The following is a 20,967-nucleotide window of genomic DNA, read 5'->3' as shown; positions in this document are numbered from 1 at the left end:
TTATATGGCGTTGCCATATCTTGCAAAAGAACGATGTTTTTGCAAGCACAGCGTTTGCGACGCGTTAGTTCGACTCACGACGTTGGTCACACCGCGAATAAGTGCGAAGAAGATATGCAAAAAAAGAAAAGTTTGTCGCAGCAGAGCCACGAATAAATTGCAAAATACTCGAGTTAAACGGAATAATAAAGCGCAAATCTCTCCATAATATCGTACAGTGGCTGTTAAAGCATACGTTGCACAATTTCTTCGTTTTTGTATGTATGTGCATGTTGCATATTTCGCTGTAATTCTAATTGTTTGAGTGTCTGTATGTATGCGTGTATTGGGTGCTTGAGTGTTTGGTTTCTTCTCTAAGTGCTTGTTTTGTTTTGGTTAAAAGGTTAAAAAACAACCACCTTGTGTAAATAACAATATGAGTGTGTGTAGTAGTAGATTAATAAACAAGGATTGATGTATTTGAAATCTGAATCAATAGAATATTCATAAAACCAAAAAATTATTAAATGTGAAGCATATATATTCTATATATGCAATTTCTTTCAATTTCTAATCTCTCTCGCTCTATTCTCTGGACAATAAGTGGCAACTCCGCGCCAACATGTATACAAAAACACGGAACAACTATGAAAACGAATCGCGCAATCAAATGCAATAAATGGAAGGAAAACGCGCAAAAAAGAAAAAGCGACCCAAACGAGAAACAACAAGAGAATAAGTATTTTATTTTCGTCGCTTTTGTGCGGTACACAACCAAAATTTCTAGTTAATTCGCGCAATAAGTAATAGTTTCGACTTTAAAACCAAAAACAACCACAATCTTAACTATTGTATAAAAAAAATCTAAAAAAAAAACGAGTCAATAACACAATAAGTTTAGAATTCTAAATTGTTTTGGTAAATTAAACGAAGAAGGCGTGAGCGTGTAAATAGGGTGTCAAGGAAAGTCCATCAACAAGAGAACTTTTCCAGAATCAAAATACATATAAAATTGAAATCGTGCAATCAATAAACTCGTAGGTAAATCGTTCGTGCCGTGACCAATAAATATATATCACTTCTTGCAGCAGCCGCTCCTCATCTTTACATATAACAGAAACAGTAGTAACAGTAAACAAAAAAAAATACGGGTAAAATGAAAACTCGATGCTAAGCCGCTTTAGCTTTGCTACAATTTTGCATTTATTACATACATATAAAACAATTTACATCTATTCGCCGACCCCTTTCCACAAGTGTTTGCCAACGTCATTTTAATTGAAATCCTACATACCCTCATAAGTGAGACACCCACACACGCATATTTGCTCTAGTGAGTGCATACTTACACTGCCACACATACACATACATATTCAATATAAGCATTTTGCGCGCGCTTTCGAAATTCTTGGCAACCAAATTTATGATTTGCATAGTTGAAATTTTTGTGTATGATTTATGCGAATGTTTGTCGTCTTTGTTATTATTTATTTCTTAATTTTTTGTCGTTTACTAATACCAATAATAATTCAATCACTTTGTTAATATTTTGCAGAGACGCTTAAATCATCAGGCGGTTATTATGAAAGGTTATGATTTGTTTCAAACAACTTCCCCCAAATTCCCCCTCCCATCCACCATAAAAATAACATATCAAATTAAATATATACATACATAAAAAATGTATATATATTATTGTCGTTGTTGCCGTTGCAGTTTGCCTAAGCCAGGTTTTGTCTCCTAACATGAGCCCTAACTTTGCTAAAAAAAAAAAAAACAACAGCTATCATCCCACTTTTTCCCCCATTCAAGCAACGTTTCGTTAATTATAGATAAACTAATAAGACTTTATTTAAATAGGCAATTACTATAAAATGTCTCGTAACAAAGACAAATATGACAGCACGAACAGAAGGCAGCAGATATTTCTATCTGCTGAGGATATCGCTGCCGGTAAGAAGACGAACTGGAGCGGTCTCGAGATAACGGGTAAGCGGAGTTTATAATATGAAATTTGAGCGTTAACCAACAAGTGAACTTTTTCAGGATGTGTTAGGAACATTAGCCCTTCGTTGTGGGAGTTCGAGCATTTGACAGCACTGTATTTGAATGACAACCAGCTGTTGCGTCTGCCAGCCGATGTGGGAATGTTGGTTAGCTTGCGTACACTGGATTTGTCCAGCAATAAGTTGCGCAGTCTGCCGGCTGAAATTGGCGAGCTTATACAGCTAAGGTGAGTCGCATGACCGCTAGATGGCGGCACATCATAATTAACAATTGATCATCATCTATCTACCTCTTGTTTTTATTATAGGGAACTGTTGCTGAACAATAACTTTCTGCGCGTGCTGCCTTATGAAATTGGCAAGCTCTTTCATTTGGTCATACTTGGTCTGATGGGAAATCCACTGCAAAAGGAGTTTATGAACATCTACAATGAGCCAAACGGGACGACTAAACTGCTCAATCACATGCTGGACAACTTGTCGTGTGAGTACCAAACAAACGAATGGTCACTCTTATTTTATTTAAATGCGTGCGGGAATTTGAGTGTGTGTGTGAGAAAGCTCCTGTTTGTGTGGGCAAAAAAGGAAAGCTCAAAACAAAACAGGCGCATGAAAAGAGAAAGTTCTCTTTTTCTCATTGTTGTTTTTGTTGTTGTAAATGTCGTTTACGACAAGCAGTATTATTGCTTGGTCGCAGGATGCCAAAACGCGTAACCGGTTTTATCGGCACCCGATTGTGGGCAATTAAAGTTCAAACTCATGGTTTTCATTTTTTTTTTTTTTTTTGAAAACTCAGTAATGCAAGAGAAGCATCAATTATAATTTAATTGGCTGCAAGCGCCAAAACTACATATACATCCATACATCAATTGCATATGAATTTACATACACACACAATCATAATAACAATAACAACACTGCACGTCCTCGACATGCAAAGCTGCTGGACGTTGGCCCGCAGCAATCGACAGCAGCAACCAGCTTTGGTAGCTTTAAAGAGAGCGAGCTTAATGGTTGAGAGCCTAAGCCAGCTGAGAGAGCGGACAAGACAGGCAAAGACAGAGAGAGAGAGAGAGTTAGTGCGATCGCAGACATAGCGGGGGCATCGAACAACTGCTGCGTTTACTGTTAACCGGCAAAGCTTGTGCGCGAATGAAATTGAATTTGCTGCCATCAGTCTGCCACAAGCTTGTCTCGCGAGCGGACGCTTTTATCTCGCTGCTCTGTCTGGCCTGCCTAACGACATACAACGCAAGCGCCCGAAACAAGTTTTACTCATTGCCTTCGCGTCGCGTCGTCTTCAGTCGCTCATATCGTAAGCGTATCGTAGCGTATCGTAAAACTGACGTATCGTAACCGTGTGCACTGCGAACTGCGAGCTGCGACTGCGCAAAGTGTTTCGTAATTTTCGGCAACAGCAACGGAGCAACACTGTTTGTGCCAGTTTCTTTTGTGGACGCTTTTCATTTCAAAGCGTAGTTTTCGTAGTCTCTCTCTGTGTGTGTGTGTGTGTGTGTATGTGTGTGTGTCTGGCAAGTGGAAATGTTTTGAAATTGCCCCACATGCAGCAGCAGCAGCACATGCATTAAGTGTTGAAATTGCAAATTGCAAATTGCAACACAAACGCGGCCAAGTGATGCGACAGGAGAAAAGACATTGCTGTTGCTGCCACCACGTGAGATTCGATTCGCAGCTGCAGGATTATGAGATCGCATGTGACCGTTTATCGTGCGCCCGACAACGCCACCAACATCAACAATATCAACAATATCAACAACAACAACAACAGCAATGCTTGCCACCATCAGTTTGCCCGATATGCGTTGCATGCCCCACCACTACCGCCAACGACAGCCACTTGGAATACAGCAGCGCCAACAGCCTACAGTCTGCATGGCATCATGCCACCCAATGCGGCAGCTGCACCGGCACCTCCTCAACTGGTGGTGAATCAGCAGCGGATCAATGAGTGCGCCGGCATACCGCTCATCTCGAATGCCTGCAACCATTTGACGCCGGCGCAGCGTCAGCGCATGTTGCGTAAATCCAGCAGCAAAGCTTGGCCAGCGACGGCAACACACGCGATGTCCCAATTGGCAGCGCATGCGCAGGGTCAGCCCTTGTTGCAGAACAGCAAACAGCAGCAGCAACAGCAACAGCATCTCCATCATCATCATCATCACCAACTGCATCAGCAGCAACAGTTGCCACAACAGCAGCAACATCAGCAGCACTTGCAACAGCCTTGGCCAGCGCATGCAAATAGTTATCATCCAATGCGGCTCAACAACTTTCAACTGACGGACAAATCGCGTGTGCTGCGCTATCAGAATTCGGCACCAGCCGTGCTCAGTTCCCAGGAGAAGCAGCAGCAGCAGCAACAGTCCGCGCTGAGCAATACTCACAACAGCAACCACAACAATAACAACAACAGCAGCAACAACAGCAACAGTTGCAGCAGCAACAATGCTGGCCAGGATGCAACACCAGCGACAATGACGGAGAGCTGCCTGCCACGCATCATAAAGCCCCGCAAGCGTCGCAAGAAGGATCGCAAGCCGGCCAATGGAGTGCTGCTCAAACTGGATGCGGAAATGCAGCCGAAGTTGACGCCACAAGCGGCAACAACGCTGCCAGCTGCGGTCTATGCAGCACAACAAGCGCAATTGTTGCCCAATTGTGCCAACAACAACAACAACTTGCAACAACACGATCACAGTCATGGAGTTTGCTTCTGCCGTGACTGTGATCCATTGCGTTCGCTGTGGGATTATCCATTGCGTCGCTCGCACTCGGATGCCTCATCGCAGGGCCAGAGCAGCAACAGCAGCAGTCGAGGCAGTTGCTCCACATCATCGTCGACGACGTCGTCGTCATCGGATAACTCGTGTGCGAGCTCGATTTGCTCGCAGCAACAGCAACAGCAATTGCAGCATCAACAGCAGCATAAGCAGCATGTGGCAAATAGCTTTGACGAGACAACGACTACGGAACATTTTGCGCCCATCACCGGCGACAGCAGTCGAGCCGAAATTGTGGGCGTGATTGGATCTCAACGCAGTCACGCCCACGTTGCCACAGCGACAACGACAACGAATACGGCTGCGTCTGCGACAGCTTTGTATCTGAGTGATTCGAATGATTCGGGCTATGGCGACATCCTGAGCGGCATGAATATTGCCAACGATCTGTTTGCCAGCTGCTTTAATCATGTTGCAACAGCAACAGCGAGAGGTGGAGGAGCAGGAGGAGGAGGCAATGCAATGGATGCGAATGCCGAGACATTGCTGAACGAAAGCATCAACGAGATTTCACGCAAGCTCATCGAAACATGTGCCGTCAACGAGCCCACAAACGCGGCATTAGGCGACAGCAGCTTAGGGAGTGGAAGTGGAAGTGGCAGAGGGAGCATCGCAAGTGGAAGCGGGAGCGGGAGCGGGGATAGTGACAGCTGCTCGGCATCGGCCAGCGACAGTGGCTTAGACAGCGCTGGCAGCTATAACTCTGAGGCGCTTGTCTTCAACTTTGAGCATTTGCATCTGACGGATACGAATTTTGTGACGCCCACAGCAATGGATTTTCTAGTTGACTGCAACAACAACAACAACTGCAGCAGCGGCAGCAGCAAGCAACAATTTTATAACAATTGCTTTGACTTGGTGTGGCGCAGCAGCAGCAGCGGCAACAGCAACAGCAACAACCACAGCGGCAACCAAGTGACAGCTGGCAAAAGCAGCAACAGCGATAGCGGTGCAACCACACCCACAACTTTAATACTGGGCACGGTTGGAAAATTGAAGCCAGCATTTTCCACCATCTCGTGACGAGCAAATAAAAGCAAGAACAACAGCGCTCAACGGCGACAACTGCGACAACGAGCGACAACAATAACAACGATAAGCTAATCACATAGACGAAATCCAAATCCAAAGCGATGGAGCTGGAGATGGAGGCAGGAAAAGTTTTTACGACGTCAAACGCGCTGTGGAAATTTGAGCTAATTGCCGAAAGCCAAGCCAAGCCAAGTTTTTGTATGTGGGTTGGCTTAGGGACTGCGTGGGCGTGCTTCAGTATGCTTAACGTATGCGTCGTAGTCGTCGTCGTCGTCGTCGTCGTGTGCGTTGCATAACCGAAGAGAAGAAGAGAAATAACCGTTAACCCACTAATAAAGCGAATCAGCTGGCAAAGGAGAAATTGAATGGAGCCAGCCCCAGCAAGCCGGGGCAATAAAAACGAAACAAAACAAAAGACATTGAAATTAAAGCCTCAACCAGCGATTGGCGATTTGGCTGGCCAAAAAAACAGAAAAAAACCTTGCATATGTCTATATATATACATGGAGTATATTTATGTGTGTATATGTATGTGTGTGAGTGTGCTGTGGTTATATCCACAAGCAACAACTTTCACTTTCACTGCGGCGAAGAGTCTCTTTGTTTTTGCGCAGACAACCGACAACCACAAAGAGCCAACAGCAACAACAATCACAACGATGATGACGACGACGATGGCCAAGACGAAAACTCTTATGCAGATTTTTAAGCAAAAGTAATAGAAATCGTGTACACAGATACACAGATGCAGATACAGATACATTCACGCCGCTGTAGATACATTTGAGAGACTTCTATATTAATGCTTGCGAACAATGTTTTGTTATTTGTGCATAAACAGCGAGCTTAGATTAACTTTTTACTAGTACTACTTATCGACACACAAATAATTTCAACAAAAAAAAAAACAGATTGAAAACAAAGTTAATCTCACTTGCATCTCACTCAAATTGTTTATTTGGGCGGCAAATTTGATTCACTTTCTTTCAGCGCATAAACAAATTTTGTATGTTTTACTTTTTGACCTCAATTATTTGTCTGTCTGAGCTAAACATTTGTTTATATTGCGATATATTCTTAGCATTAAGCCACGTTCCTAATTAACACTTGATTTATTGTTATTATTATTAACGTTTTTTTCACATTTGGGTTTATAGTATATGTTTTTTTCTGCTCGGTTGGTAATAGGTGACGATTAGTTTTTATAAAGCGCTACAACGTGAACTTATCTAGCAAACTAAGTGATTATTTATATATTGTATATCCAACTATTATGATTAATATTAATTTTATGATTTATACCTAACTATATACGCAACGATCTCGGGCGCCAGCTGCACACGCATTGAATGAATTATTCAGATCATAATCATTAGTGTATATCTATATTAATTCATTCAGTCATGAGATCATAAATTTTCGTACAGTTTCGAGTGCTTGACTTTTGAATTTATTCAGCTGTGTTTACATAATTTTACTTAATTTGTCAAGCACTTAATCATTTCAGTTTACTGAATTATTCATTGAAATACTTTTTGGTGGCGTTTACGAAACATTCACTATTTTTATTTTGATTCATTCTCAGTGCATTCCAAATCGCCTGCATTTCATAATTATATTCAACTGACTTTTAAATTCATTCGTTCATTCTGTTCATTTGATTTTCAATTCAACGCAGTTTTTTTCTTTAGACTCAGTTAGCTGAAGGTTAAGGTCGCCGCTTATCAATGGTTGAAGCTGCGTTTCTAATTTGTATGCCAACTTCCTCTAATTATGCCAAGCTGATCACTGAGCATAAAATCTAAGACAACAATAGCAACAGCAGCAGCAACAGCAGCAGCCCTAGTTACCTGCTTATTTAGTAGTTGGCGCCGAGTAAAAGTTTTCGCCTTTTTTAATTAAAAGAAACTCACGAGTCGGCCACTGAAAATTGCATTGCACTCGACTCGAGAGTTTTCTATGGCGTTTGCTGTGGCTGTTGCTGTTGTCGTTGTTGTGGCTGGCATGTTGGAAAATGTCACAGTTTTCCACGATCACGTCGAGAGAGTTCCGGGCATAGCCCGGTACGGAGCCAACGACAACGGCGGCGACGGCAGCTTTTGTTACCATTCCCCACATTAGAAATTATTGCGAGTCTAACAACTAATTTATTTAATTAAGATTTTCACTAGCTCGTAAATTATAATTGTAATTGTAATTGTGTATTTGTATTTATATGTTATTGTCTAGTTAAGCAGCGTTTTTGCACAAATAACAAATTGATGGCGTTCTTCTTACTCCATTCCAATTTTAATGTTTAAGCACTTTTTCTTAAGATTTATTCATTGTTATTGTGCTCACACAATACGCCGGCAATTATTATTTATTTTGTTTAAGCATGAACCCGAGAGAGCTCAATATACAATTTATATATACAAATGTATGTGTGCGTATGTGTGTGTGTACTATAAATACAAACAAAAGCGAAAAAAAAATCAGAAATAATAAAAACGATTGTAAACAAGAAAGCAAAAAAAACGAGTAGAAGAAAAACTGATTACTATTTTGATAGCCCCGAAAAGAAGGTTTGTTTCCCTCGACAAAGTCGAAAAGATTTCTAATGGAGCACGTTCGAGTTTGTTGTCTCGACAGTTTGAAAATAAACAAACAAATAGACAAATAAACATACTCTACTCTACTCTACTCTCCGAGGCGATCTTTGGGACCGAGCCAAGCTGCACTTGAGAGTGAACTTTCCAAACATTAGCCCCGCGACTCGACTCGACTCGACTCAACTTTTTTTTCAGCCACCCGAGTTTGAATTGCTGCGCAAACTTTGAACCAGCTAACCAATTGTTATTGCGGTTTGCTGTTTGTAGCTAAGCCGCCGCTACCTTTCACCTGGTGTCGCTTCTGCTTTTGCTTCTTTAATTGAATGCGCATCTCTTTTGCTGGCTGCTCATCTCAAGCTATTGAAAAAAGAAGAAAGAAGGAAAACAAAATTCGCAGACTCTCTGCCAAACCGCTGTAATAACCGTAACTGGCAAATTAATTTCTTTTTGTGGGCCACAAATTGCTGGTCATTTGGCTAATTAATGTCTCTATTTTAGGGTCTCTCAACCTCAACTTCAACGTCGCGTTGCGTCTCTCATCTTATCCCGTCTTCTATTCATTTTGCACTCCCCGTTGACTTCTGACCAGCTCGCTGACCGGCGCTTTAAAGAGCCCGCTTATATTCTAAGTTGCCTCTTTCAACACAAGCGACATGGCATTTGTTGTTGTTGTTGTTGTTGTTGTTCTTTTTTGTTGTTGTTCTTTTTTGTTGTTGCTGCCTCTTTCACAACCTGGTCGTCGTCGTCATCGGCAGCCGGCTGTTTGCAGTCCGGCAATCGTTCAACCGTTTGGGACGCGCGCGTTGAGTGGGTCAGTGGATAATTGGGTCATTTGCAACACTGTTTGCGCCATCACGCCGGCTACAAACAGCAGCAGAAGACAGCAGCAACTGTGGCAGCAGCAACCAGCAATGGCCAGTGGCTAATGTGTTTGGCTGCGTCAATAAGTGCGTCGTCGTCTTGTCCACATCTTCGGGTTCTTGTCTTCAACACGGCGCATTTCATCGTTGGCCACACTTGCTTCATTCTTAACTCTGCAAATTTAATTGTTATTGCTGTTGCCCTTTCGGAAATGTTGCTATCAGGTTTACGATTAGATAGAGTTCTGTTGGATCGTTTCCTATCTTCTGACAAGCTTTTCGTTTCACAAATTATGCAACTTGAGATACTTATTACGATACCTGACGCAGTTACTGTGAATTGAACTTTTGAAGCTTTGACTTGAGTCTTTAAGTGTTGCTTTTCATCTTAAGTGCTCTCAATGGAACTCATTTTCAGTAAAAATCCCCCATTTTATCAACTCAGTTTTCAATGCTTTATTGTAATAAAGTGATCATCTAAATGTTTCATAAACGGAAGTCGAAAAAGCATATCCAATTATATTCTATATTACAACTTTTTGTGATTTCTTTAAACTTTCAATTTTGTTCGTTTTTTGAAATATTATTTACTTCAATAATTCATAGTTATGCCATTTTAAACAATTTCTCAATATATCGAAAGTTTTTGATTATTGCCAAAGTAGTTTATTTAAACTTTAAAGTTAGTTCAAGACTTTATTAGATAATCTTAATATAACACATCTTGTTGATTAAACTTTAAAGTTAGTTCATAATTTTTTAGAGACTTTTCTTCATATCTTCTAAAACTGTAAGATATGGCTTAAAAACTATCGAATTTTGTTTCTTGTTGTCATTGTTTCTTTAAAGATTAAACTTTAAATTTAGTTCATAACTTTTTTCATAATATTCTTCTTTATTGGTTCAGAAATTCTTAGCTAGCCATTGCTAAAAATATCATATATAGGAATTTATTGATTATTTCCACTGTAATCTCTTTAAAGTTTTTTACATTTACATTTAGTTAACGAAATTTTAAACTATTCGAAATAAATTTGCATATATTTTATTACTCCCCCAACAGCTTTCTTTCTTGGAATTTTACACACACTAATTGTTAGTCAACAAATGCAAAATAATGAAATGAATATTCAATGTTTTTGCTTTGGATTTTCTCTGTTTTTTTGCTGCTTACATATTTTTTTTTTGTTCATCTGCTTTGCCATTGTTTTTTTCCAGCTTTAATTTGCAACTTCTTGCAATTCAATTGCATTTTCAATTTGTTGCTTCATTTGATTGACACAAAGATTTTCCACTGAAATCGAAATTGAAAGTTTTTTATTTGTTTTGCCGGGTTTTGCGTTCAGTAGGCCACAACTGCAAGCAATCGACCCCCAGAGTTCCAGTTCTCCAGACGCGGAGTCCCAGTCCCAGTTTTAATTCCATAAAAAACACACACAAAAAAAGGCTAAACGAACCGCAAAGAGTCTTGGCAAACCAAATATAAAAAGAAGAGAAAAAGGCCAAATGTCTACGAAAAAGGTTACGCAAAATGTCAAACAGTTAAGAATCTAACGGCCACAAATGTCATTATTACATTTATTTTCCACTTTTAATGTCGTCTGCTGCTGTTGTTGTTGTTGTCTTTTAGCTATTCTTCGTTTACTCTTGTACCTCGCTTTGCTCGCACATTTTCACAGACAATTTCTGTTGCAGCTCGTCTTAGACTTCACCTTCCTCCCTCTTCCTCTTCTTCTTCCTCTCTACGATCGTCGTCGTCGTGCGCTGAGTAACAATACCCATAAAGTGCTACTTGGAAGTAGTCGGTACTTCACTTAGTTATAAGAGCTTGTGTGTCTCTGTTTGTCCGTCTGTCTGTCTGTCTGTCTGTCTGTCTGTCTCTCTGGTCTGTCTTTGTAGTGTTGTTTGGCTTTAATTTTAAATCACAGTGCACAGTGTCAGGTTGTATGTGGGTCGTATATGAACATAATATGTTGTCGTTCTTCTCTATGACCCAACTTACTCTTGTGTTCGATAAGCGCAAATTTCGCAGAAGAGGAGAAAACTATTCGCTATGCAAAATATTGGCAAAGATGACCATGAAAGAAGTTTATTGATGGACATTTTTAGTTTAAAATGGAATTTATAAGTTGAAGAAAACCCTCTCAACGCATAATTTATTATATATGTATGATACTTATTGCAAAATAGCGTTTAAATAGTTTAAATATTGAAGGAATTTCCTAAACATTAATATATCCAAATTTTATGGGAAATATCATAAGCTATAAATGAACTTAATAGAGATGTAAATAAATAAAGAAATTTTATTGGTAACGTTCTTTTAGTGAAGTATTCAATTGATGTTCTTTACAAAATTTATATGGAAACATCTTTTAAAGACTTTAAAAAAAAAACTCCCTCTATATTAGTAGTTATGAAAAATGCCTTTAGTTACAGATAAACTCTATATAGAAGTAAATAAGTAATGAACTTTTACTAGAAAGGTTATTTTATTAATAATTACTTATTAGAAAATATCTTTAATTGCAGTTAAATCTCGTTATAACTTTAGAAAATATCTTTAGTTACAGTTAAATCTCTTTATAACTAAACCTTATAATAAGTTAGGAACTTCTATTGGAAACGTTGCGTTACTGTATTCTCTTGAATCTTCAATAAAAGTTCTTTGCAACACTTAAAGAACGTTAAACAAATGCCCGCTGCCTTGAGTAATTATTATATTAATTACACTCATTATAAAAATTACTTTAATTTGTATAAATTATTTATAAGCGTAAGCTACGTGTTATATTTGTGAACTAATTTGCAAGCTTTCGACCCATATACCAAATGAAGTGGAAAAGATAGATAAAAGAGCTGAAGACGGACCTCTACTGAAAATCGGGTAGAAGATCTTGAAATAAATTATGTGTATGTGCAATATCTTTTTGTACTAGGCAAAAAAAAAAAAGTACGATTCATCTTGGGCAATCTGCGCAGATTAATTAAGGTTAAACCCAACGCTTCGATATATCAAAGCAGATAAATACTTTTGTGCAAATAGATAATAATACAACTAAAAGAAATGATAGAGAGAGGTTAACAAAAAAAATACCGTGTAATAAGCGGCAAGAGCTCTAAAAGATGTGACTATTCATGCAGATTCTCAACAACGCGATGGTCATTAGCTTTTCAAAGGGGGCTGGGGTGGAAAGGGGGTGAGGGGGAGAAACGAATCGGATTCATTGCTTTTGACGTAAGCTTCGAGTTATGAATGCTCAACTGTTTAGGGCCACGTTTAAACGCTCTTCCGAGATACGAGACTTGAGACTCGTTTTGTTCCCTTTCGCAGATGGTGTTAAAATTTATAACTTGGACAACAAACTCTGTTTTTTTCTCTTCTTTTTTTTAGCGGCTGCTGCTGCTCACGAAATGAGCACAACATGAATTAATTTTTAACGTTTTGTCTTCTTCTTTGGCTTCTATTTAGGTTTTGTTTTTGTTGTTTTATGAACAAATTTTTGTTGCTTTATGTAGGTTTATTGCCAGACACTTTTGTTGCAGTCGATGACAGCAGCAGTACTTGTTGTTGTTGTCGGTGTTGTTGTTGCTTTAACTGTTACCTAATCGTTTAATTGGCTTAAGCCAGTTTCTGCTTTTATCTAATTAAATTTTGATGACAATTTATGCATTGTCATCAATTCGAAGTACATCAGATGATTTACTAGAGCACATGGCTCTCGCAACCGGTATTTATAACTGCAACAACGAACAAACAAAACACAATATTAGTGCCAAAAAATATCAGAGCAACAACGACAACGACAACAAGTCAGCAGCAATAATAATAATAAGTAATAAAACAGCTGTTAACTGAGTCATTAATTGGGAACACAGGCGTGATCAGAGTCGCTCTCTTAACTGTTTTTTTTTTATTACTCTTATTATTATTATTTCTTTTCGGTTACGAAATGCGAGTCTACAGTTTTGTATTTGTATTTTTGCGCAGTCATTGCTCGGCTTTTTTGTTTTTTTTTTCTTTGGTTTGACTCGTTTCCGTTTCGCATAATTGGCCCACATTTCTTATGAATATGCAACAAAAATCGGAAATGTTTAACTCATATTATTGTTGTATACATTATTATTATTATTACTGTGTCTGAGCGTTTTTTTTTTTTTTTTTTTTTTTTTTTTTGGTGGTGCGGAAGTGGCGCATAGCCCGGTTTTCGTTTTCATTTTCATTTTGTATTTTGTGCTCTTTTTTTTTTGAGTTTTGTATGCGCCGCTTTGCTTTGGGCTTATCAAGGTTGTTGTTGCGTAAAAGGAAGTGCAAATGATTAGAAAGTTGGACTGGGCCCGGGAGCTAGGCTAAGTGCGAGCACCTGAGCTGCATACGAGGGCAACTTGATGAGTTGATGAGTTGCTGCGGCTACGCAACTTGAACTCGCCCAAGAGTCAAGAGTTGCTTAGTCAAGTTTAAGGGTTGCCCTCGCCTTTAAGGTGCATCGCGAAAGGCAGCCTCAACAGGCAGGCAGGCAGGCAGTCAGCTTCTCTTGTGCTTGCTGCCAATGTCAGGCACCAGTCGGAGTCGCAGCTTGCTTTCCAAATGGGGGAGAAAGTACGCGCAAAAGAGCTGAAAGTGGATCAGCAACAGCAAAAGGAAAAAAAAATAATAATAAACGTAACCAAACCGCGTGGCAGCATCGCGTGAGCTCCCAGACGCAGATGCAGCCACCGCAACATCATCAGCAGCAGCAGCAACAGCAGCAACGGCGACAACGTCGAACGACGAGAGACTCCTACAAAGAGCTGACGCGATGCTGTCGAAAGAAAGCCCACGCCAATGCGTCGCGTCGCGTCGCCGGCTGAGTTGCAACACACAGACACACACACACAGCCACACGGCATCCTCAGCAACAACTTGCAACCGAGCAGAAACTCTCCACACATACGCACACACTGAGTTCGTTTTGTCTGCATAATCATGCTGTGCACTGTGCACATTTCAATTGATTTTCCATGTGACGCAGCACAAATCTGTGCCTCTGTCTTCGACTGCAACTTGGTCTTCAACTTTGAATATGGCGCTCACGATCGTCAATCGTTGATCGTTGATCGTCGATCTTCGAGAGAGTCGGCCAAGTCAGTAAGTCAGCAGCCAATTGCTCCACGAGGTGTGTTTATTGAGTAAATCCCCAATTAACTAAGCAATTTGTTAATGATCACCATTTACTTTACAACAATTAACGTTTAGCTGACATAAAGAGATCGCTTTTATAATTTCAGTTAATAGAAATTGGAAAATAAACGCGCTTTTGTTTGGGTCATAAATGCTCTTTATAAGAAAATTGATTTTAAAGCACGGCTAATAAAATTCCATGTAATTTGATGTTGGGTTTAAACTTAAAACAAACAAACTCTACAATACGGCTAATAAAATTCCATGTAACGATAAATCATTTTCAAAAAAAAAAAAATCAACAATTATGTTTTTTGAACATTATATTGATAGGCTTTAAAATTGAATTTTTAAGTACTATATTTCACTGAATTTTATTAGACCTGCTTTAAGTTTCTTTTATTTTAGTTAACAGTTTTGCAAACACAGATTTGAGTTACACGAAATTTAGGTGATTGAACCAATGAACACAAATTCTCACGTGGCGTATACTTAATCGTATTAATTTTATACTTAAATCGTATTTCCGTGCATTAATATGGCGAATATTTAATTGTCATGTACATATACACAATTCTTACTCAAATTCGTCATAAGGAAAATTTAATCGTTAGCTAATTTTATGAATATAAATGCGAGATAAATTTAACGCCTTTTCCAACGGTGTTGATATCTTAAATAAAATAAGTTAGTCAGATTTTTTGGAAAGAGATGAAATGAAAAATTGACGTTGGAAAAGCACTTAACAAAATCAATTAAAATGAGCTTATGTGTTCTCATTTCTTTGTAGTAGAATACAAGTTAAAGTTAACTTTGCGAAACTTTTATTTCTTAAATTAAATAAAGTTGGGGAAAACACTTAACAAAATTAATTAAAATAAGCTTAAGTATTCTCATTTCTTCATAGTAGAATAAAAGTAAAACTTAACCCAGCAAAACTTTTAACTCTCTAAGTTTTCTTTTACTAGTTATTGCGAAACTTGACTTTGTTTTGGTGTAAAAATCAAATCGAATCAAATTGAATATGGTGATTAAATAAAATAGCATATAACCTCGAGACATTAAAACTTTAAGCACTTTTACTATTACTAAAAAGGCAATCGAGCGCTTTTATTGGTCGCTATTAAAAATGTTGCCGCTGTTGCGCTGAATGATAAGCTCCAGATTTTCCAAATTGATTTGTGCGTGTGGAGAGAGGAGGCTTGTAATTGATTTGATGAACGACCCTCGTGTGCTTTAGTTGTGGTTGTAGTTGTAGTTGTAATTGTAGTTGGAGCACTGTTGGCCACTTAACACTCGACAATGCAGTCGTCCACGATGCAGTTGCTCTTGTATATTTGTGCATGAAAAATGCTGCTGAACTGGTTTGCGTTCGCAATACGAGTGTGTGTGTGTGTGTGTAAAGTGGAGTGTGGTGTTGTGGAGTGGATGGTGTGTGGAGTGCACCTTAAATTCAGTTTCATTATTATGATTTCAATGCAAGATTCGTTTTAGTTGTAGCATCGTCAGCTCAGCGGCAACGGCAACAGCAGCGACATCGAAGTGGTTGCTGTCGCGAGTGCAGCAGCAACAACAACAACAACCAAGACGATGATCAGCAATCAACTGGCGCGGCCAACGCCATTGAACATTGGCAGTCATTTGCGGTGCAATTGCAATTGCAGTTGTAGTTGTAGTTGTAGTTGTAGTAAAAAAAGTGGTGCAAATGAAACGGGTTATCTAATTGCAGCTCAAAGTGTGGCAAGTGGCAAGTTGACTTTTGTTTTCTATTCAGAGCGCAAGACACTTTGCCTCATTGGCCACCAAACCAACGTCGCCATCGTCGTCTTCGTCATCGCCATCGTCATCGCATGTTGTGCATACGAAATGTTGTCTAAGCCAACAGCAACAGCTACAGTAATGCTTTTTTTTCTTCTTTTTTTTGAGACCCCTTTTTTGGGGCTTACTCAGGGGGCGATCAGCGAGCAGCAGCAACAGCAGCAAAAGCAGCAGGCTCGGCTCTCAGTGACTTGGTGTTGTTAATCGCACCAAATTTCAATTTGAATTTCACTTTCTTTTTCGATACGCTCACTTGGGTTTTTGCCTTTCGAACTTTTGTTTTTTTTTCGCTTTTTTTGTTGTTGTCGTTGCCTCTCTTTTTATTTTCTTTTGTTTCGATATGCAGCACACAGGCAACGACCATGAAAAATGTTTTGTAGAAAGGGCTGTGGCAACAAGAGATCTCATATCTATCAAATATAACTACATGCAACTTGAAGAGTTTAAAATTTATAAAGATTTGCTACAATTATATATTGCGTTATATCATATAGAAAATGTGCTTTCCTAAACGTTTCACTTTCAAAAAATGAAAAAGGAAAAGGTGGCAAGCTGCAATTGAAAATTATAGTTGAAAGATTGTTGCTTGTGCCTCAATTTCCGCACATCTAAAGGAAATGGTAACAAGAGTAGCTCTTAAGTGAACTTTAATTAACAACGCGCGTGCTTATGTAAAAAGCTCAGCTTGTTTTCTCCCTGTCACAAGCGTCTTCTTCTGTTTTTTTTTTACTGTGTGGTCTATCACTTTGCACCCATCGTTGACTTGGCTAATTTTTTTATTTTCTTCCATTTTTACCCAAAAAGAAGTTGGTAATAATTATTCATACATACTATAAGTGTGTGGGCGCAAAGTGTGTGGCGTCAGTAAAAGTAATTTTGTGTTTCTCTTTCTCGTCGAACGTTAGTTGGCATTGAGTTTGTTGCCTAAGTCATTTAAATATTCCCAATTATTTTTGCTGTAATAACATTTTTCTTTGTACATCAAAAATACAAGCAACACAAACATAAACACAAACACAAAAACGTAGTTCACATTTTTCGTTTTGTTTCGTTATTTATTAAATAATTTGTGTTTGTAGTAAAATATAGAGAAACAGCAACAGCAAATAAGTTGTACAATTAAAATGCAATGAAAACGTAGTTAATGTGCTCATTAAAGGCACAACAATAACAACAATAACAATCGGAGCTGAGCTAAAACAAATCACAGTCGCCCATCAGCAGAAGCACCAAGCAGCAGCAGCAGCAGCAACAACAACAACAATACCAACAAAATTATGAAAAATCACAAAATTTATTAAAAACAAAACAACAACAAAAAAAATAGTGAAAGTTTTTCATAGTTGTTCGTCCGACGTTTGCACAAAATTAACAGAAAAGCGAGACACGAAAAACGAAAAACAATCGTAGTGTCTTCCCAAACAACCAAACAAAACACTCACACTTACACACACATTAACTAACACACACACAAAGGGGGCACAGCAAACACACATTAAAAAACAAAAAACAATTGTGTACACGTTTCATGAGAGCGAACCTGAGCACAAAGAGTGCGCGCGATCAGCTGCTGAGCAACAACAAGAACAACAGCAACAACGTCAAGACAACAACATCAAGACGACGACATCCTCGTGGAATATGTGATAGAGTGAACAACAACAACGGCTAATCACAGTTTTGCCAGTGAACGGGTGGCACGCGTTGTCGTCGCCCACCCGCATCCCCATCCTCATCCCTATTCTCATACGCATCCGCGCTGCAGCGCAAAGACACAGACGCATCTTGTCGGCAGCTGGAGAAACCCAGGTAGAGAGAGAGAGAGGGGAATAAGCTTTTGCTCCCAAGCAGCAAAAATAAATAAACTAAACAGCACAACAACGACGACGACGACGGCGACGTCACCTGCTGCTGCCTCTTGCAAAGGCGGAAGCTATTTGATTGCTTTTGCATGTCACTTTCACCGTTTGCGAACACAATCACAACAGCAACAACAACAACTACAACAGCGACTACAGTGTGCCACTGGGGTGTTTGTCTGTGTGTGTGTGTGTGTGACTGGCGGGTGTTAATTTTATAAGCTCCCTTTCATTGCAAATACCCTTACTAATTGTTGCTCTCTTTTTCTCACTTTTGCAGTCACCGTCAATCCACCGCCGCAGAGGCCATGGTTGCCACTGGCCAAGCCTAACAAAACGCGACCAGCCTGTAAGTAGCACAAACCATAGTATGACACCTAGACTAGCATAGGAAACAATTACTAACAGCTAATAGCTGTTACCATTCAATTCCAGTTTAGAATACATGCTGTCTCAAGAGACTCTTCGCCGATAGATTTTGCAATAATAGTCATTAAGGTGTGCATGAATAGCAGGAGTTCATTTTTGTGCCACGCCCTCTTCCGTCAAAAAAGAAAATCAATTTTGCTTGTAAATCTCGGTTGAGTTTGATTCACACTAAAATTGATTCAACTAAAATATATTAAAATATATGTATTCATCTGCGAATTTTGTTTACACCACGATAGTGTACTCAACTTAAAACATGTTCAAGTAGAATTACTTTATTGTGAGAGTCTTTTACCACAATGACGTTAATTTACACAGGACATTATTTTTTTTAAATTAGTTTTTTTTTGGTATGTTGGTTTTTGAAATATTTTAATACCTTCCTAACGAAGTGTCTCAAAGATGATTAAGTTGTAGCTCTCTCAACTAAGCGATATATTTGTTACCGTATAATTAATTATTTTTTTATATTCATTCTAATATTAGTCATACCCACACTTCACTAACAAAGTCTTAGTCATATGAATTAAATTTTATTATTTCACTTATTTTCAGGCATTTTCACGGTCATGTGCTACAATGTGCTCTGCGATAAGTATGCGACGCGACAAATGTACGGCTATTGTCCATCGTGGGCACTGAATTGGGAGTATCGCAAGAAATCCATTATCGACGAGATACGTCACTATGCGGCAGACATTATCAGCTTGCAGGAGATTGAAACGGAACAGTTCTATCACTTTTTCCTGCCCGAACTGAAGAATGATGGTTACGAGGGCATCTTTTCGCCCAAGTCACGTGCCAAAACAATGTCCGAGGTGGAGCGCAAGTACGTCGACGGCTGTGCAATATTCTTTAGGACATCAAAGTGAGTGCAAACTTAGACTTTTACTTGGAACATTACATGACAGAGCAATTATGTTCTTTTCAGATTCACGCTGATTAAGGAGCATCTCATTGAGTTCAATCAGCTGGCTATGGCGAATGCAGAGGGCTCGGACAACATGCTGAATCGTGTGATGCCCAAGGATAACATTGGGTTGGCCGCTCTGCTGAAGGTGAAGGAAACCGCCTGGGAGCCAATGTCGGAGGTGACACAGATCTCACAGCCGCTGCTCGTGTGCACCGCCCACATACATTGGGATCCCGAGTTCTGTGATGTCAAACTCATTCAAACAATGATGCTGAGCAACGAACTGAAGACAATCATTGACGAGGCCAGTCACAGTTTTCGTCCCGGCCACAAGAATGATTCGAACAGTGTCCAACTGTTGCTCTGCGGTGATTTCAATTCGTTGCCCGACTCGGGTGTCGTGGAATTTCTGGGCAAGGGACGCGTTGCCATGGATCATTTGGACTTTAAGGATATGGGCTACAAGATGTGCTTGCAGAGATTGCTGTCGAACGATACTAACGAGTTTACGCATTCCTTTAAGCTGGCGTCCGCCTACAGCGAAGACATTATGCCCCACACCAATTACACCTTCGATTTTAAGGGCATCATCGACTACATATTCTATACGAAGACGGGCATGGTGCCGTTGGGTCTGCTGGGCCCTGTGTCCAACGATTGGTTGCGTGAGAACAAGGTTGTCGGCTGTCCGCATCCGCATATACCTTCCGATCATTTTCCGCTGCTGGTGGAGCTGGAACTGATGCACACCGCCAGCCAGCAGGCACCACCCAATGGGCTGATTAATCGGCGGTAGCAATAGACACGACGTGGAAGGCCGGCGACAATGTTGACGACGACAACAACGACAACGACCACACGGACAGCTACTGGCGGTGGATCGTTGCATCTCAGCTATCGTGGATGCAGCAGCAGCAGTCGCAGCAACAGCAGCAGCGGCAACAACAACACCAGCAATCAGCAAAACAGCAACAAAACTAGCAACAACAGCAGTAACAGTAATAGCAACAGCAACACCAACAATCTCCGCCTGACAGTCTCCCATGGATCGATACGCAAAGCACACAAAACCCCATCAAATGATTGAGTCCAAACAAAAACCACCGACCAATCAATCAATCAATCGAATGAATTCGCAAAATAGTTCAGTTTTTAGTTTAATTTTGATTCTGGCATGATTACAACAAACAAATTCCCCCCCTTAAATAAGTTCCCAAAATGACGAAGTTGTAGACCAACCGCCGCCCTCTTTATGTGGCGTTCTTCATTTGAACTCGCCGGATACATCAAATAAAAAGGAAATCAAGTGTTTGGTGTGCAAATAGAGAGTGAGACGAGCGGAAGACTCTTAACACACAATTAACTTGCTGCTCTTACACGCCGCGTTTCTCGTTTGATTTTATCCATTTTTTAATTTCAATTTTAGCATCTAATAAACTCTTTAAATACACATACATAATTTAGATTTCTGTAAAATCACATTTAGCATACCTCCTAAGTTGACTCATTTCACATTAT

At 39.7% G+C, this 20,967-nt stretch overlaps 2 protein-coding genes and 1 long non-coding RNA gene across 6 annotated transcripts; 2 read left to right on the top strand and 1 right to left on the bottom strand.

The window, feature by feature from the left end:
* The first annotated feature begins 106 nt into the window (after window positions 1-106).
* LOC133838841 (CCR4-NOT transcription complex subunit 6-like) lies at window positions 107-20,637 on the top strand. Of its 4 annotated transcripts, none has more exons than XM_062270068.1 (8): window positions 107-257; window positions 1,535-1,568; window positions 1,840-1,968; window positions 2,026-2,212; window positions 2,294-2,469; window positions 18,388-18,456; window positions 19,092-19,404; window positions 19,468-20,637. In XM_062270068.1, the coding sequence occupies exons 2-8, from the start codon at window positions 1,562-1,564 to the stop codon at window positions 20,243-20,245; spliced, it is 1,659 nt and encodes a 552-aa protein (XP_062126052.1). In that variant the 5' UTR covers window positions 107-257; window positions 1,535-1,561; the 3' UTR covers window positions 20,246-20,637. The 4 variants fall into 4 exon arrangements, with proteins under 4 accessions (XP_062126052.1, XP_062126050.1, XP_062126051.1 ...); XM_062270066.1 differs by lacking the exon at window positions 107-257 and adding an exon at window positions 464-1,020; XM_062270067.1 differs by lacking the exons at window positions 107-257; window positions 1,535-1,568 and adding an exon at window positions 465-1,020.
* Window positions 2,849-6,233, top strand: LOC133838839 (uncharacterized). Its single transcript, XM_062270063.1, has one exon. The coding sequence runs from the start codon at window positions 3,689-3,691 to the stop codon at window positions 5,807-5,809; it is 2,121 nt and encodes a 706-aa protein (XP_062126047.1). The 5' UTR covers window positions 2,849-3,688; the 3' UTR covers window positions 5,810-6,233.
* Window positions 17,328-18,457, bottom strand: LOC133838844 (uncharacterized). The gene is made up of 2 exons (XR_009894006.1): window positions 18,380-18,457; window positions 17,328-18,043 (listed from the first exon to the last, which is right to left on the bottom strand). It is a non-coding gene; the product is annotated as an uncharacterized LOC133838844 (long non-coding RNA).
* Window positions 20,638-20,967: the final 330 nt, after the last annotated feature.

Source organism: Drosophila sulfurigaster, chromosome 2R (genome assembly GCF_023558435.1).
Source record: "Drosophila sulfurigaster albostrigata strain 15112-1811.04 chromosome 2R, ASM2355843v2, whole genome shotgun sequence".
NCBI lineage: Eukaryota > Metazoa > Arthropoda > Insecta > Diptera > Drosophilidae > Drosophila > Drosophila sulfurigaster.
Note: the sequence above shows the minus strand (reverse complement) of the source record. Positions and strands in the feature narration are given on the sequence as shown.

What these genes read in the sequence shown, in the direction of transcription:
- LOC133838839 (XM_062270063.1), top strand. Translation starts at nt 3,689, where the DNA reads ATGAGATCGCATGTGACCGTTTATCGTGCGCCCGACAACGCCACCAAC.
- LOC133838841 (XM_062270068.1), top strand. An exon ending in GAGCGGTCTCGAGATAACGG is followed by an intron (nt 1,969 to 2,025) that starts GTAAGCGGAGTT and finishes GAACTTTTTCAG; the next exon opens with GATGTGTTAGGAACATTAGC. An exon ending in CATGCTGGACAACTTGTCGT is followed by an intron (nt 2,470 to 18,387) that starts GTGAGTACCAAA and finishes TCACTTTTGCAG; the next exon opens with TCACCGTCAATCCACCGCCG.